The 16456-nt window shown below is 39.5% G+C and overlaps 1 protein-coding gene across 7 annotated transcripts in view; it reads right to left on the bottom strand.

Moving 5' to 3' along the window:
- ANO4 (anoctamin 4) overlaps positions 1–16456 on the bottom strand; it is a 454665-nt gene that overhangs the window by 231732 nt on the left and 206477 nt on the right. For 5 of the 7 annotated variants that reach the window (XM_060413101.1, XM_060413102.1, XM_060413100.1 and 2 more), the window contains one exon: positions 15461–15652. In XM_060413101.1, the coding sequence (XP_060269084.1) occupies positions 15461–15652 (192 nt within the window). The remainder of the gene's footprint in view (positions 1–15460; positions 15653–16456) is intronic. The other 2 variants (XM_060413104.1, XM_042247133.2) reach the window with 1 other exon arrangement.

Raw genomic sequence — 16456 nt, 5'->3', positions numbered from 1 at the left:
TTTAGCTAAATTCTTATATGCTAAAGGAACTCCCCCTCAAAGCTTCAAATATGAGCTTCTCAATTAGCAAATATGTTGATGCCTCTCCCATCCCATCCCTGTCTATAGAAATTCCTTCCACTTTTATGACCCATCCTGAATGTTCTATGTTTCAAGCCATTTCCTGATCCTAAAAAGTAAATACCATTTCCCACTCACTAAACCCCTGTAGTTATCTATATTGTATCTTTTTTACAGTACATATTTTCCATAAAAAATTAGGTAAAGTATGTAGCACCGTGTAGACACAGACAAATCTGAGTTCCTAGTCCTCCCCGTCTAGGTTTCCTCCTCGTTTCTAGCATCTCTGACTGCGCTGTAACGTGATGAAGGCTTGGCACCAAACTGCATCCACCGTTTCGTTTCCTACAGAACTCAAGACAAGGCCTTGAACATATTAGTTGCTCAGTTAATGCTCTTTTACTACAATTTCACATGACTAGCAACAGCAGTAGACATAGACTAAGAACACGTCCCAGTTTTCCTGTCTTGTCCACAACTTTAACACCTCCTCATAGTCATCTATAGATGACTATGAAAGGCATATTCTAAATCATACATTTGCTCTTTTCGGTAAAATCTTTTAAATTTTTGTCAAATAATAAAGAAAACCTTCAAATACCAAACGGCTTAAAATGAAAATCAACAATAGACAATTCTAACCTTTTTTCAATCCCAATCCTATTTCCCCAGTCCAATCACTTTTAAGAGTTTCTGTTTTTACTTCCTTTGGACTTCTTCATGGGAGTACTTGTTGTGTCTTGATCAATTTTATACAGTTGACCCTAGAACTGCACAAGTACACTTATATGGCAATATTTTTTTAAGAGTAAATACGACAATACTTAACTGGTTAAGTGGGATAGAAGTTTGAATCCATAGATGTGGGGGAATCTCAGATTTGGAGGTACAATTATAAGTTAATTATACAAAGATTAACCACCATCACAACCCCATTATTTAAGGGTCAACTGTTTGTTACTTAGTTTTCTGCTAAGACAATATCCCCTTGCCCCTCACCCACCTGTTTACCAGTTATTCTATTTTATCACCTTTGTTTAGTGGCTTTAAATCAATTACTTAAAATTCAACTTCTTTGTTCAATCAAATAGAGGTGATCTTATATTTGTAACAAACACAAGGTGATATAAAAAGCATATTCTTCTGGAGGATTCTAACATTGGAAACTCTAGATTTACATGTGGGATATTCCACTGGTTCTGGAAAAACTTTCCATCTGTTTTTCTTCATTTATAGTGCTTACCAAACTCTGTTTAGTATACCATAAGCTAAAACACCTTCAAAACAGAAGATGCTTCATTCATGCTATTGTAAAAGAAACACAAATCCCACTCTTTCATTATTAGTGTTGCCTAACTATAAATCTAGTGATACTGCAAGATCATTCTTTTACAGAAGAAAGCTAGGCTTTGTGTTAGTAGAAATACACAGATTGATTCATCCACATTCATCACTATAAAAGCTAAATATGTTTCCTCTAATGATTAACACGGAGTAGTTTGAAGGACCCAATTCTGGACTAAATCATGAATGGAGAACCTTTAGCTAACAGCAGGTGGATGTTTCTCAGGTCTAAAATGGAAATAATAATCCCATTGCTTCAGTTAGTAATGGCTGACCTTCAGCAAAATTACCTCTGTTTCCCAGGATTGGCAAGACAGTGATCTCCTAAGTTATAAAGAATGCCTGTGCTAAGAGGGCCTAGAAACCAGAGCTGCAAAGCTCCAAATGGCAGGGATGATTTGTGCAGAAGTCTAGGCAGGGCTCCATGGGGGTCTTCCAATCTCCTAGAGGCTGAGGTCTGTTGCTATGACAACAGGGACTCTTGCCGAGAAAGGGAAGAGAGAAGCTCAGGATTAGGAGGGGTTATAGAATAGAATAGAAACCATGCCAGTTTCAAAATCACTATAATGTTGCTTACTCTCTTAACTTGCACAATACATTCACAGAAGGGCCTGAGATGAATGTATGACGCAGAATGACCTTGCAAGACAACAAACCTCATGACAGCCAAGGCTCTGTCCACCTTGGATATCAGTCTCTAATCTCTAACTCTGGGAATTAAGTAAGCACAGTAGAAGCTTACTATTAACTGTCTATCTACCACAACTACTTAGGTTGGGGTAGGGCTGATGTCATTGGTTATAGTTGTATGATCTTGAGTTAGTAGTTATTTAAACCTCTCCTAAATATAAAACTATTTGAAATAGCCTTGTGCAGAAGATGCAGTTCTAAATTCTATTAAAATACAATACTCTTCCCAGAAATAATTGTCTTTGTGTAGCTTTTTTTCATTCACTTTGTATGTTCAAATGGTTGTGAAAAGATTCTTTAGAAAATTCTCTCTAAATGTATTCATGCTCCTGCTCAGTGGTATCTGACTCTTTGCGACCCCATGAGCTATAGCCCACCAGGCTCCTCTGTCCATGTAATTTTCCAGGTAAGAAAATTGGGTTTCTATTTCCTACGCCAGGGGATCTTCCAAACCCAGGGACTGAAGCCATGTCTCTTGTATCTCCGGCATTGGCAGGCAGATTCTTTATACCGTTGTGCCACCTGGGAAGCAATAAATGCATTATATAGGTCAAAATATGTGCATATGTATAGCACCAAAGGGGAAAAAGTGAACACTACTAAGAGAAGAATTTGGCATATATTTTTAGAAAACAATTTTGTTACTCAGCAAATGATAGCAAGGAGCACAGATCCCAATGCCCACATTTCTAGGCTCAAAATAGCTTGTTTTCCTAAGCACCCCTCTATTTACTAAACTCACATCACACATTTAAAAAATACTTTAAGAGGATGTGATTCAAATGAAGGATGATTGGTGTTATTTCTAAACCACCATTTAGAAAGACACCACATTTACCTTCAAGGCAGTGAGAAATAAAAGAGTTCCAAAGTAGCTGGTTTTTCTCCCACATATTCTCAAAACCACATGGAAGATCTTATCTTTCAGTCACACCAAAAATCCATTTCACAAACAGAAAAATAAATATATATTTTCACCCCAGCTTGAGATCTATTCAAGAAGAACATTCAGATTCCTCAGGCTCAAGAAGTTTCAGGCATAATTCTCAATAAAATGTTTGTTTCCAGATAAGGTGATGAGAAAACACTAAATTTCACATTCAACTATTTTCATCCTCAAGGAAAAACCATTGGCTCAGTGGGGAAGAAACACTCCTAAGAAACTGAAGACAAAGGTTTTAGCTAAAGTCCATCGATGACTAATTTGTACTTGTGGTCAAGTAACTTCATTTCCTGAGCCACAGTAAAATAGGGCTAATTCTGCCTCCCAGACTGCTGTGAGAACTCAGACAATGGAGCATTACCTAACAGAATGTGGTGGTATCATGATTATTATGTGGTCAAGATTAACCATATGATTATTCTTTCCTAATTTTTTTCCTAAAGAATGAATTGAATTTTGACTTTCATTTTGAATAAGAATAAGAAACAGGTCGATGAAGAGACAAATCTTTCTTGGCTGGCTTTTTCAAATCTCTCCTTAATTTCTTTTATTTTCTTCTTTTCCCCACAGCCTCTGGTACTGAAATTAAACAGAATATGAAAGGTACTTGCTGAGTTGGTTCTGTTCCCTAACTTGAGATCAAGTCTTAACATGAGAGCCAGAAAGTAATCTTTAAAACTCAGGGAAATAGGAAGGAGTTTCATAATATTGGAACTAGAAAAGGGAAGATGAAATGAGAAAGGTCTAAGCAACTACACTCCAATAAAAACTGAATTTAAGAAAAAGAAAGGCCTAATGTGAAAGTGAAAGTGAAGTCGTTCAGTCTTGTCTGACCTTCAGCAACCCCATGGACTGTAGCCTAATAGACTCCTCTGTCCATGGGATTTTCCAGGCAAGAATACTGGAGTGGGTTGCCATTTCCTTCTCCAGGAGATCTTCCCGACCCAGGGATTGAACCCGTCTCCTGCATTGTAGGCAGATGCTTTACCATCTGAGCCACCAGGGAAACAACTACACTCCAATAAAAATTGAATTTAAGAAAAAGAAAGGTTTAATGTAGAGCAGAACAAAAAGATGCTAGAAAGTGGACCATCACTGACATATTCAATAGAAAGAAACAATAACCCATTAAGGTGACTATGTGTGTTTTCAATGGAATCCTATGGTCCCTTCCTTGCTACACTAGGGTGGAACGATTACAGGGCTTTAAATTTAAATATTCCAAAGCTTTGTAATACAAACTTGCTAGAAATACTGCTACCAAGTTGACTGAAGAAGGTATGAATGAATCAAACCACTGGACTTGGAATCCTGCCTCTGCCACTTACTGGCTGCATGTTTTGGGGCCAGTTACTTAAACCTTCGCTGTGCCTGAGATACCCCAACCACAAAATAAGGATGACAGCATAAGGATATTAGAGAAATTAAATGGAATGATGAATGGAAATAGCTTAACAGTTTTTGAGGTTGGGAATATGGTAGCCTGCCCTTTCCATACAGAAAGTATAACAGTTTTTGAGGCTGGAATATGGTAGCATGCTTAATGATAGCTGTAATTATATTATTGTCAAACATTTAATACCCTTTGCATATAGAAAGTATAATAGTTATTCTAGTTCACTGAAAATAACAAAATCCTAAAGTTTCTCTCCTGTGAAATCAACTTGTACCAGCATTTAAATACCATATCTATATAAGGGGGAAATGATCATGTATAAAGGGGGACAGAGCTGCTTAGGCTTTTCAGTTCAGTTCAGTCGCTCAGTCGTGTCCGACTCTTTGTGACCCCATGAACCACAGCATGCCAGGCCTCCCTGTCCATCACCAATTCCCGGAGTCCACCCAAACTCACGTCCACTGGGTCAGTGATGCTAGATGTTATTTTGGGAAATAATGAAATATATTATCAAAACATCATTTTACCAACTCTAGAAGAGAATAAGGGACAAATTCTGTGACTAATGGCATTTCTTTAGGATTCTATAATGGGCCTATCAGGTAAAGGAAAAGCAATAGAAGACGCATTTTCAATTTCACAAAGCTTCTAATTAATTCTATTTCACATGACACAGTCATAACACTGGGATAATTTGACTCCACACTCACTAAGGTTTACAGTTTCAAACTCAAATATTCATAATCAATGCTTCAGTTGAGTCTTCTTGATCCTTAAATGATAGTTCCAAGCCTGGTGCCATTTAATACTTTAATGATTTGCCCATAAAGGAAACAGTATTCACTAATTATGAGTGGCTAAAAGATAAGGTCAAAATGAACTCAGTACACAAGAGAAGTCTTTGAAACAATCAGAAGGAAAGACAAACCATATAAATACCAGACAGAGGTGAACAGTTCCTGTGTCAGCAAAGCATAAAGAGAAACCATCTAAATGTTGTCCTGGCACAAGTTAACTGGGAAACTGTCCTATGGTTCAAGAACCAAGTAAGAAATGATTCTGGGACATACTTTCAGGCTTCTGAACTTTGTCTATGATGACGGTGACAACAAACATCATCGCTTGCTCCTGGCACCTTACTGTGCCAAGGATCATATCAAGCATTCTACACGAACGGATTTGGCAGAACAACACTATATAGGGTTGCCAGATATAACACACAAAAATATAGGGAGGCCAGGTAATTTGAATTACGAACAAATTAGTAGTTTTTTTTAACCGTAAGTGTGCCCCATGCAACACTTCGGACGTACATCAAAAGATATTTGTTGTTTATCTGAAATTTAACTGTGAGTCCTGTATTTGATCTGGCAACCCTAACACTGTGAGATATGTATGAATATTCTCATTGTGCTGATGAGGAGACAGATTCAAAGAAATTAAGTTATCTGCCCAAGTCTGCAAAGCTATTAGGTAACATGTGAGTTTAAAACATCTAACAACAGAGCTTGCACTGATCACCAGTATAATGCACTCTTACTATGCTCTTTCCTATATCTGGATGGCCATCACCCTACCTTACTATAGAGGTCTTAGTTGAATTTCAAAGTCCAAAATCATATGGCCTTTTGAATACTTCCTAAATCTTTGCCCTTGTTAAGAATGTTACCATAATTTTATTTACATCTTTATTCCATCCCTTAATACAATGAATTCTATTATAGTAGATTAAGCACAGGTCCCTGTATAATGGACATGCTTCCATATACACTTCCCTTTTGCAATGTCACTTCTATTTCATTTTGGGAAGTGTCATTCCCTTACTGTGTGGAGTCCAAGTGAGAGGAGAAATCAAGGGGTCCTATCTCTTGCTCAAGGGAGATGTCTCCTGTCCTACCCTTTTATCTCTCACCGCTCTCTACCCAACCAAGGGAAAGGCACATGGCAAATAGGGATCTCTTCCAGGTCTTCAAAAACTGAGCCAAATGATGAAAACTAAGAAAAGTGGTAAGGGTTCATTTATTCCAGAAAGTCAAATGGTTCTTTTATTGGTATCTGTTTCTTTTCCCAAGGCTAGTTCTCCAGGCTTTCCATCCATATCCTTGAAATTTAGATTTCTTCTTTGCTTGAATTAAATAATTGGTTTCAATTGTTTATAACCAAAGACCCTTGACTGATGGTCTCTTTGGACGTGACTGTGAGCTCCCTAAGGTCCATGAGTGAGAGTTCTACACCATTCCAGCCCCAAAGAGCTACCCTTAAAATAAATATTTGTTAGGACATGGTAGGCACTCAAAAATGCTTGTAAACTCAAAGAGGGATAAATGAACTGAAATTGTTCAGGGCTGATGGCATAGAAGATCTGTAAAATTTTCTTGTTCTTTTCATGCTTAACAACCAGTCTGAGTGGGCTTTGGGAAAGAAAGCACTTTGGGAATCAAGATTATTAACTCTGTAAAAATTAGATGGATGACTTAATAGGCTTCACCATGACTAAAATGCATGTGCTGCTTCTAAGATCTATGACTCACTGCAAATAAGAAACTCAGTTTGAGAGCTCTTCTATAATCTCCCAAAGAGAACTATGATGCACTAGTAAAAATGAACACTAAACATAGAAGGATAGAATTGAAGTCATCATATGTATCTCAATAATATGCATTTTAAATACACATATTTTCAAAATCAGGTTTCTAACTATAATTTATTATGATTTTTCTTAATTATAATTCTATGCTAAGGAATGGCGTTATAGTTTCAACCAATAGCCAATGCCACTAGGATTCAAGAATCTATGATAAAATTATGACAGATAAATGCAGTGATATGTTTTTAAGGTAAAAGTAGTGACAAGATATGCTGATATTACACCATTAGGAAATATCTTAATAACATTTCTTCAAATGTTTATTACATTAATATCAGTAGTGGATGTCAAAGACTGACTCTTCTGCCTCAATCAAACACAAACAGAATATTCTATACAATTCTGGGCAGTGTATTTCCAAAGGTGCAGCAATGAAGTAAGACTTTTCTAAGAGCAGAATGGGTAGGATGGTAAAAGAATGTGAAAACCATGTTGTCAAAGGAAGCATTGAAAAAACTAGGAAATGCTTCAGTTCGAAAATTGCTCAAGATATAAAAGGTCATCACTAAAAGAAATATAGATTTACTCTGTATGATTTCAGAATGAAAACCTATATCCAGTGAGTGGATTAGATTCCAAGTTCTGGGCAAGGGGAGAGAAGTTCTGACCAGAAGGATCCAGAAAGGCTTTTAGGAGGAGGCAGAATTTGGGTTACATTTTGAAGAATGAGAAGGACTTAAGAGAGATTTACGGAGGTAGGGGCATTCCAAAAGAGGGAGGAGCTTGAACAATGGCAGAAAAACGGGAGAGTAAAAGCCTACTTGAGAAATAGAGCAGAGCTGAGGATAAAGTAGAACAAGGCAGGTTATGGAGTATATAAAAGATATTCCAAGAAAAACAGGGAGAGGTGAGTTTGTAGAGGCTTCAAACAATTGGGCTCATAACACTGTCCTTTGTTCTAGACAAGCATCAAGATTTTTAAGCAGAGGAGGATTAAAAAGCGAACTTCAGGGTGGAGAACTTCAGGGTGGTCTGGAAAAATAAGAGAGCCATTGAAGGTCCCAACATTCAAAACCTTAGAATTCTATTCCCATCTGTCTTTTCTCAGATTGCTCTCTTTATCTTCTTGCTCTAAGGAAAGGCTGGCTCCTCCCAGAGGTCACTGCTTCCCATAGGCTCTTTCCTATGGTACTATTTTTATCCCACAGCCTTGACACCAAAGAATCTGGAGAAGGGAAGCATCTTCCTTGAGTCTTCAATACCACCTTTAGACCACTGTTCTTCCCTCTTCCCTAAAGATCCCCAGCCTTGACTCTGAGGTTGTTTTATTATATCACCTTTTCTCCACCATCACTGCACCCACCTGCTGCCTTCCAGATCATGTTTCCTCATTTCCTGAGGAGGTTAACTCCTGGCTTTTTGTCACTCTTCCAAAACTATTCAATTTCAATGTCTATGCAGATGAGCTTTCTCAAACCCTTGCCTCTCATTCCCTGAGAATTATTTTCTCCACTGATCTTGCCCTCCATCATATTACACTAACATCATACCCTAGCCTTGACCTTGCCATTACTAATAACAGCAATGCCCTCCTTAATATCAGTGCCCTGCATTCTACTCTCTGATTACCCCCTCTTATCTTTTCAGCTCTTCTTCCCCTAACTTAATCTCAACACCCCTTCAACCCCTCTGGGACCTCCAACAAAGTGATCCTATCAACTATCCACTGAAACTCATGCCCCTGGGCGTCTTCACTCCCTTCTGTACCAAGCTTACATGATCAGTTGTTATCATTATTCTCTCTAATGCACCTCTGGTTCCCCTTCTCTTTCCCAATTCCTTGGCAAAATCACAATCCTGAACTAAAGACAACTCTACATATGTTCGGCTCTTCCCTGGTGGCTCAGACGGTAAAAGCCTCTGCCTACAATGTGGGAGACCCAGGTTCAGTCCCTGGGTCAGTAAGATCCCCTAGAGAAGGAAATGGCACCCCACTCCAGTACTGTTGCCTGGAGAATCCCATGGACGGAGGAGCCTGATAGGCTACAGTCCATGGGGTCGCAAAGAGTCGGACACGACTGAGCGACTTCACTCACTCACTCATATATGTTCCATGTTTTCACTCAAGTAGCTGAACAAAGGTAAAGGAAAACACACAACTATGGTAACTAGTTCTAGTTTAGTTTCATGACCAGTAATGTCAAATAGGCCTTTTAATGTGGGCTGGCAACCCTATTCCACTGTCTACACCATCGTACCATCCTCTCAATCCGTCTCACTCCTTTCTCATTCTCAGTTATGACCTTCCTTCCCAGATTCCAGATAAAACTAAACAGGGGAAAAGTGAAAGTGGATACTGGAGTGGGCTGCCATTTCCTTCTCCAAGAGATCTTCCCAACTCAGGGATCAAACCCAGGTCTCCCGCACTGCAGACAGGCGCTTTACCATCTGAGCCACCAGGGAAGCCCTGAAACAGGGGAAAAGAACTTCTCAGACCCTCCTCACATTGCCAGCATCCACGCACTCTCCCGTCCCATTTGTTATCACAGATGAACTCTTCATGATTCTGTTGTGCGAACAGCTCTCATTTCCCTCACGGCTGCTCACATCACAAACTCCCCCATCTCCCCGGTGCCACGAATGATCCGCAGGAGATCGCTATTTTGAAAAGAAACTCTTTGGCCTCACTTCTCCCCCAGCTGCTGCCCTATTTCTTCACGACCCTTCACAGCAAAACTACTTTTAAAAAGTTGTATATATTCTCAGTATCTGATTCATATGCTTCTGTTCTCTATGAAACCTACATTAATCAGGGTTTAATCCCCACCACTTCACCAAAATTGCTCTTCTCAAAATCACCATCCATCTCCACTTTACTAAAATCAGAGGCCAATTCTCATTCCTCCCCTTACTTGACTTTCAGCAACATTTAACTTAGATAATCACTCCTATCTTCATGTAAGACGTTCTTAATTTCTAAGACACATAATTTCTGGTTTATCTCCAGTCTTGCTGGCCAGTTTTCTTTTTCTTTCTCTGCCTTCTTTGCTGGTGGTTCATGTTGAGACCTTTTCTATTGGGGTGCAACAGATTTCAGCCCTTAATCCTGTCCCCCTTCTCCATCTGGTCATCTCTTTTCCTACCGTGGCTTTAAACCCCAGTCTCTCAAACTCCAACTATGTTTATCCCACCATCCATGTGGTCTCTTCAGTTGCCCACAGACTTTTGATTTTGACCCCACTCTGCCCTCAAATCCTAAATTCTGCTTTCCCTTCAGCTTTCTCCATATCAGTTGATACCAATCCCATTTACTCAGGTCAAAAACCATAAAGTTGTACTTAGCTCTCCTTTCTCTTTTATTCCACATTTAATCTATTGAAATTCTGATGGCCCAACTTTAAAATACATCCAGGATCCAAATTCTCACCACCGCTTCCACTGTCCTTAGCAAGAGCCATCATGTCTTGACTGGATTGTTAAAGGCGGCCTCCTATCTGATCTTCCTCCATTTGCCCTCTACCCCTGTGGTCTATTCTCAAATAATAGCCAAAGTGATCCTGTTAAACAATATGTCTGCTTATAGGATTCTTCTGTTCACAACCCTTTAAGAGCTCCCATTTCACACAGGGGTCAAAGTCCTTACATGCTCTGCAAGGCCCTGCTCCATCTGACCTCACTGAGCTGATGCGTGCTTCTCACTGCAGGCTCAGGGGTCAGTGCTTTTCCTCAGACTGTCAGACTCACTCCTATCCTAGGGCCTGTCCCCTGGATAGCCCTGGGCTGGAATGAACCTGCCTATCGACATGGCTCTCTTGCCTTCTAGCCCTTGGTCACACATCTTCTCCACAATGTGCCCTACACCTTGAGGACCACCTTATTACAACTGTAACATGCAACCCCCCACCACCACTACCCCTCCTTTTTCTTTTATCCATAATGTTTATCTTCTTCCTAAACACTATTTACTATGTTTATATATCATCCATCTCCCCTGTATAGTATGTAAACTCTCCAAGAAAAGGGATCTTTGTTTCATTCACTGATGTATTCTAAGTACCTAAAGAGTGCCTAAACAGGCCCTCAATAAAACATTTGCTGAAAGGTTGACAGAGCAATTAGAAAGCGATTGTAATCAGTCAATTATACTCTTAAAAAGCCAGAAAAAATTTTAAGGAACTCTATAGTCATAGTCTGAAAACCAGCTAATGAAGGGTCAGTTCAGTCCTACCCTAAAAATTATTTATTGGAGATACAAAAATAAATATTCCAGAATCCATGACTTTAAAGATCTTATGGTGGAGAGATAGACCATTTCAAAATATTCAAGATTATGGAACAAAATCAGGGTATCCTAGAGAGACCAGCATGAGCAAGGGTGGAGAGACATGACTCGGCCATGATGTGTCTGGAGAGCTGAAAGAAAGTAAGTCTGATCAGACCTCAAGGTCTGGTTGATGTGCCAGCTTGGCTAGACTAGAGTTGCCAGTTATTGGTGAACACCAATCCAGATGCTGCTGTGAAGATGATTTAAAGTCCATCATCAGTTACCTTTAAATAAGGGAGATTATCCCACAATGAGGGAGGGGTGCTCATTCAATCAGGCAAAAGGTCTTAGAAGCAGAGCTGAGGCTTCCCTAAAGAAGAAATTGTACCTGTGGACAGCATCCTCCGCTGTGGTCAAGGCTTTCTGTCTGCCCTTCAACAGTCTGTCCTATGGATTTCAGACCTGCTTAGATAGCCCTCATAATCATGTAAGTCGGTTTTTAGTAAAACTCTAGTATAAATCTTCTTCTGGCTCTGCTTTTCTGGTTGAACCCTGGCTGATACATTAGAGTGTAAAGTTTAAGACAGAAAGGAGCAAAAATGGATGAGAAGCACTAGGGCCTGGATTATGGTGGGCATTTGTTCCTAACATACTAAGAGTGTTGGCCTTTACCCTGGAATGAGTAGGACAAGCAAGATGAATGGCATGGTCACGGGTGAAGGTGAGTCATTCTCCATTTGGTGTGAAGCATGTACTGTAACAAGAGGCAAGAGGAAAGAGAGATGCTAGAGGTTGGGAAACCATCAGAATTACCTGTGAGAGAAGTGATAGGAGAATGGAGACAGCAGGTTGCCATGGAAGTCAGGCAATACGCTTTGGGAAGAAGTGGTGGTCCACTCTGGTTGGGTTCGTCAGAAGAGTCTGCCACCCACCAAACTGTGGTGAAAGCGGGTCAATAAGAAGAGCCATGGTGGTGTGGATGAGGCAGAAACCAGGCTGCATTGGGTTGACAAGTGGCTGGGAACCCGAGCAAACAAAGGTAGGTTACTCTTTCAGAAATCTGGCTTTGGAGGGACCAGAAGACATGGTGGAAGTGAGAAAAAGATGCAGAGTCAGATGATGATGATTAAAATGAGAAGCTTCAGCCTTCTTCACAAACTGAGGGGAACGATCAAGGTCAAGGAGAGGAGGGGTGGTCAAGGCCACTGGTGAAGGACACAGCTGAAAGCTCAGTCAAGGACAGTGGGAGACAGTCACCTCCCGACCACCAGAGGAGAGAAGTGAAGGATGGGAGGAGAAAGAGGTATATTTGGAGATGCAGGGACCTGTAGTATCAGGCCCCATGGCCCGTGGGTTTCTCAGTGAGGGTAGGGAGCCCAGGTATCCACTGAGAGAAAGAAGATGACATGGCAAGAGAAGGAAATGACTTTAGCTGAGACTGGCTGGCCAGCTGAAAGCACATTACACACAGGAATCAGGATTGGCGGAGACTTAAAACACGTGACTTTGGAATTTTCTCACAATGTGCTATTTCCATAAGTCAGAAATAGTGTTCACTTGTTTTTCCTCAGTTTTCAAAACAAAGCCTGGCATATAGCAGCCACTCAAGAAATGTATTAAATGAATGAATGAATACTTAAATGAGCCTTTCACCCAAATACTTGTGGTTGTAAACACCAACTTTGATATAGACTCATTCTATCATCAGTGTTTTATAGTTTTCTATATATAGGTCTTTAGTTTCTTTAGGTAGATATATTCCTAAGTATTTTATTCTTTTCGTTGCAATGGTGAATGGAATTGTTTCCTTAATTTCTTTTTCTACTTTCTCATTATTCGTGTATAGGAATGCAAGGGATTTCTGTGTGTTGATTTTATATCCTGCAACTTTACTATATTCATTGATTAGCTCTAGTAATTTTCTGGTGGAGTCTTTAGGGTTTTCCATGTAGAGGATCATGTCATCTGCAAACAGTGAGAGTTTTACTTCTTCTTTTCCAATTTGGATTCCTTTTATTTCTTTTTCTGCTCTGATTGCTGTGGCCAAAACTTCCAGAACTATGTTGAATAGTAGCGGTGAAAGTGGACACCCTTGTCTTGTTCCTGACTTTAGGGGAAATGCTTTCAATTTTTCACCATTGAGGATAATGTTTGCTGTGGGTTTGTCATAGATAGCTTTTATTATGTTGAGGTATGTTCCTTCTATTCCTGCTTTCTGGAGAGTTTTTATCATAAATGGATGTTGAATTTTGTCAAAGGCCTTCTCTGCATCTATTGAGATAATCATATGGTTTTTATTTTTCAATTTGTTAATGTGGTGAATTACATTGATTGATTTGCGGATATTGAAGAATCCTTGCATCCCTGGGATAAAGCCCACTTGGTCATGGTGTATGATCTTTTTAATGTGTTGTTGGATTCTGCTTGCTAGAATTTTGTTGAGGATTTTTGCATCTATGTTCATCAGAGATATTGGCCTGTAGTTTTCTTTTTTGTGACATCTTTGTCAGGTTTTGGTATTAGGGTGATGGTGGCCTCATAGAATGAGTTTGGAAGTTTACCTTCCTCTGCAATTTTCTGGAAGAGTTTGAGGAGGATAGGTGTTAGCTCTTCTCGAAATTTTTGGTAGAATTCAGCTGTGAAGCCATCTGGACCTGGGCTTTTGTTTGCTGGAAGATTTCTGATTACAGTATCAATTTCCGTGCTTGTGATGGGTCTGTTAAGATTTTCTATTTCTTCCTGGTTCAGTTTTGGAAAATTGTACTTTTCTAAGAATTTGTCCATTTCTTCCACGTTGTCCATTTTATTGGCATACAACTGCTGATAGTAGTCTCTTATGATCCTTTGTATTTCTGTGTTGTCTGTTGTGATCTCACCAGTCAGAATGGCTGCGATCCAAAAATCTGCAAGCAATAAATGCTGGAGAGGGTGTGGAGAAAGGGAACCCTCCTACACTGTTGGTGGGAATGCAAACTAGTACAGCCACTATGGAGAACAGTGTGGAGATTCCTTAAAAAATTGCAAACAGAACTACCTTATGACCCAGCAATCCCACTTCTGGGCATACACACCGAGGAAACCAGAATTGAAAGAGACACATGTACCCCAATGTTCATCGCAGCACTGTTTATAATAGCCAGGACATGGAAACAACCTAGATGTCTATCAGCAGATGAATGGATAAGAAAGCTGTGGTACATATACACAATGGAGTATTACTCAGCCGTTAAAAAGAATTCATTTGAATCAGTTCTGATGAGATGGATGAAACTGGAGCCGATTATACAGAGTGAAGTAAGCCAGAAAGAAAAACACCAATACAGTATACTAACACATATATATGGAATTTAGGAAGATGGCAATGACGACCCTGTATGCAAGACAGGGGAAGAGACACAGATGTGTATAACGGACTTTTGGACTCAGAGGGAGAGGGAGAGGGTGGGATGATTTGGGAGAATGACATTCTAACATGTATACTATCATGTGAATTGAATCGCCAGTCTATGTCTGACACAGGATGCAGCATGCTTGGGGCTGGTGCATGGGGATGACCCAGAAAGATGTTATGGGGAGGGAGGTGGGAGGGGAGTTCATGTTTGGGAATGCATGTAAGAATTAAAGATTTTAAAATTTAAAAAATAAAAACTAAAAAAAAAAAATAGATTCATTCTATCATTTTTAAGAAATCACAGGTACTTCCCAGGGCCATGAAAATTCACATGACTCTAGTTGTCTCCCTTCACCTGAGAAAGAAACAGGAGCGAGTCAAGCCACATACCTGAGGCTTCAAAGTGGGCATTTTCACCTTGACATTTTCCCTGGGCTGTCTTAGAGCAAAGTATCAAGAAACTGGCCAAATCTCTGTACTGTTTTATTCTACAGTAAACTTTTCTGAACTGAGCAAGTGTATTCACTGGAATTTTCATTTATATTCTACCACAGTAAGTGGAATGTTGCCTTAACCTATTCTGATACTTCAAGCCCTCTTCCCTCCTATTGGTCTTGGTGACATTTACCACTGATGGAAGTGAAAAGAAGGGGGGAAAAAAACCCAAGACTCTTTTAAAAAGTAAGCTTATCTGGAAGCGTGGCAGAATTAGATGACAAAAACATAGCACTGGTGGTCAGGTTGCTGCTAACCCAGGTCCCTGTTGACCCTTCCCCATGCATTACCTGGGTGGAAGACTTTGGTTCTCCCATTAGTGATTCCAGAAGAGCTCGTCTCCATTTTTACTGACCTTCTGCCTGGTGGAAGTGAGGAATGCCTGACCACGGGCAGGCGACGTGACCCTGGGCGGCTTGCCACACTTCGCCGTTGGTGGATTTGCAAACGCTTTTCAGCCCCATGAATAGATAAACTTAAACCTGGAATGAGAAATAGCACCATGATATTGAAGAAGTCGGCTCAGAATAGCTAAAACACCAAATTATTTTCTGGCATAAAATCCAGAAAGCATTCAGGAACTGTTTTACATTCTTAAGGGATGGTAGTAATACTAAAATTGTGGTAGTGACTGATTTTCACATTACATAAATAACTGAATGTGGTTTCAGTCAAAAATGGACATCTTCAGTTATTGTGACAAGAGTTTTATACACAGATACAATAAAGTTAAATATTAGAATTATTCCTGAGTCCTGAAAAATATGCAGATAATTGGCATGCTGTTGTCAGGGGCAATGAGGATTAGAAATTGTTGTGATATCTGTAATTTCAATAAAAATCAAATAATTTTTTTCAAAGTATTCATGTATAAGTCAGAATACAGACTGAACTCAGATTTATACCTCTGATAACCTTAGAATGATGTACATATTTAGAGCTATTTTATCTGGGAAATTTTCAGACACACTAAAAGTAAAATAAATAAATAAATAAAAGTAAAAGAAATAGTATGATGGACCTCATGCACACACCATCCAGTTTCAATAAATAAAGATCTTTCCAAAAGGCTGAAAAAACTTGCCAGTCTTCACCTATTTCATTCCCTTTGTTGTTGGTTTGCTTTTTAGGTGCCAGAGTAGTTTGAAGCAAATTCCAGACTTCATGTCAATTTCATCAAAAATAATATTGGATTACATTAACTTACATCAATTATATTGATATGAATTATATATGCTGATACATATAAATTATATTTTAAAATTCTGAGCAATCTGGGATATAAC

This window comes from Ovis aries, chromosome 3 (assembly GCF_016772045.2).
Source record: "Ovis aries strain OAR_USU_Benz2616 breed Rambouillet chromosome 3, ARS-UI_Ramb_v3.0, whole genome shotgun sequence".
In the NCBI taxonomy this organism is placed as follows: Eukaryota; Metazoa; Chordata; class Mammalia; order Artiodactyla; family Bovidae; genus Ovis; species Ovis aries.
The sequence above is the reverse complement of the archived record's forward strand: the minus strand, read 5'-3'. Positions and strand labels throughout refer to the sequence as shown.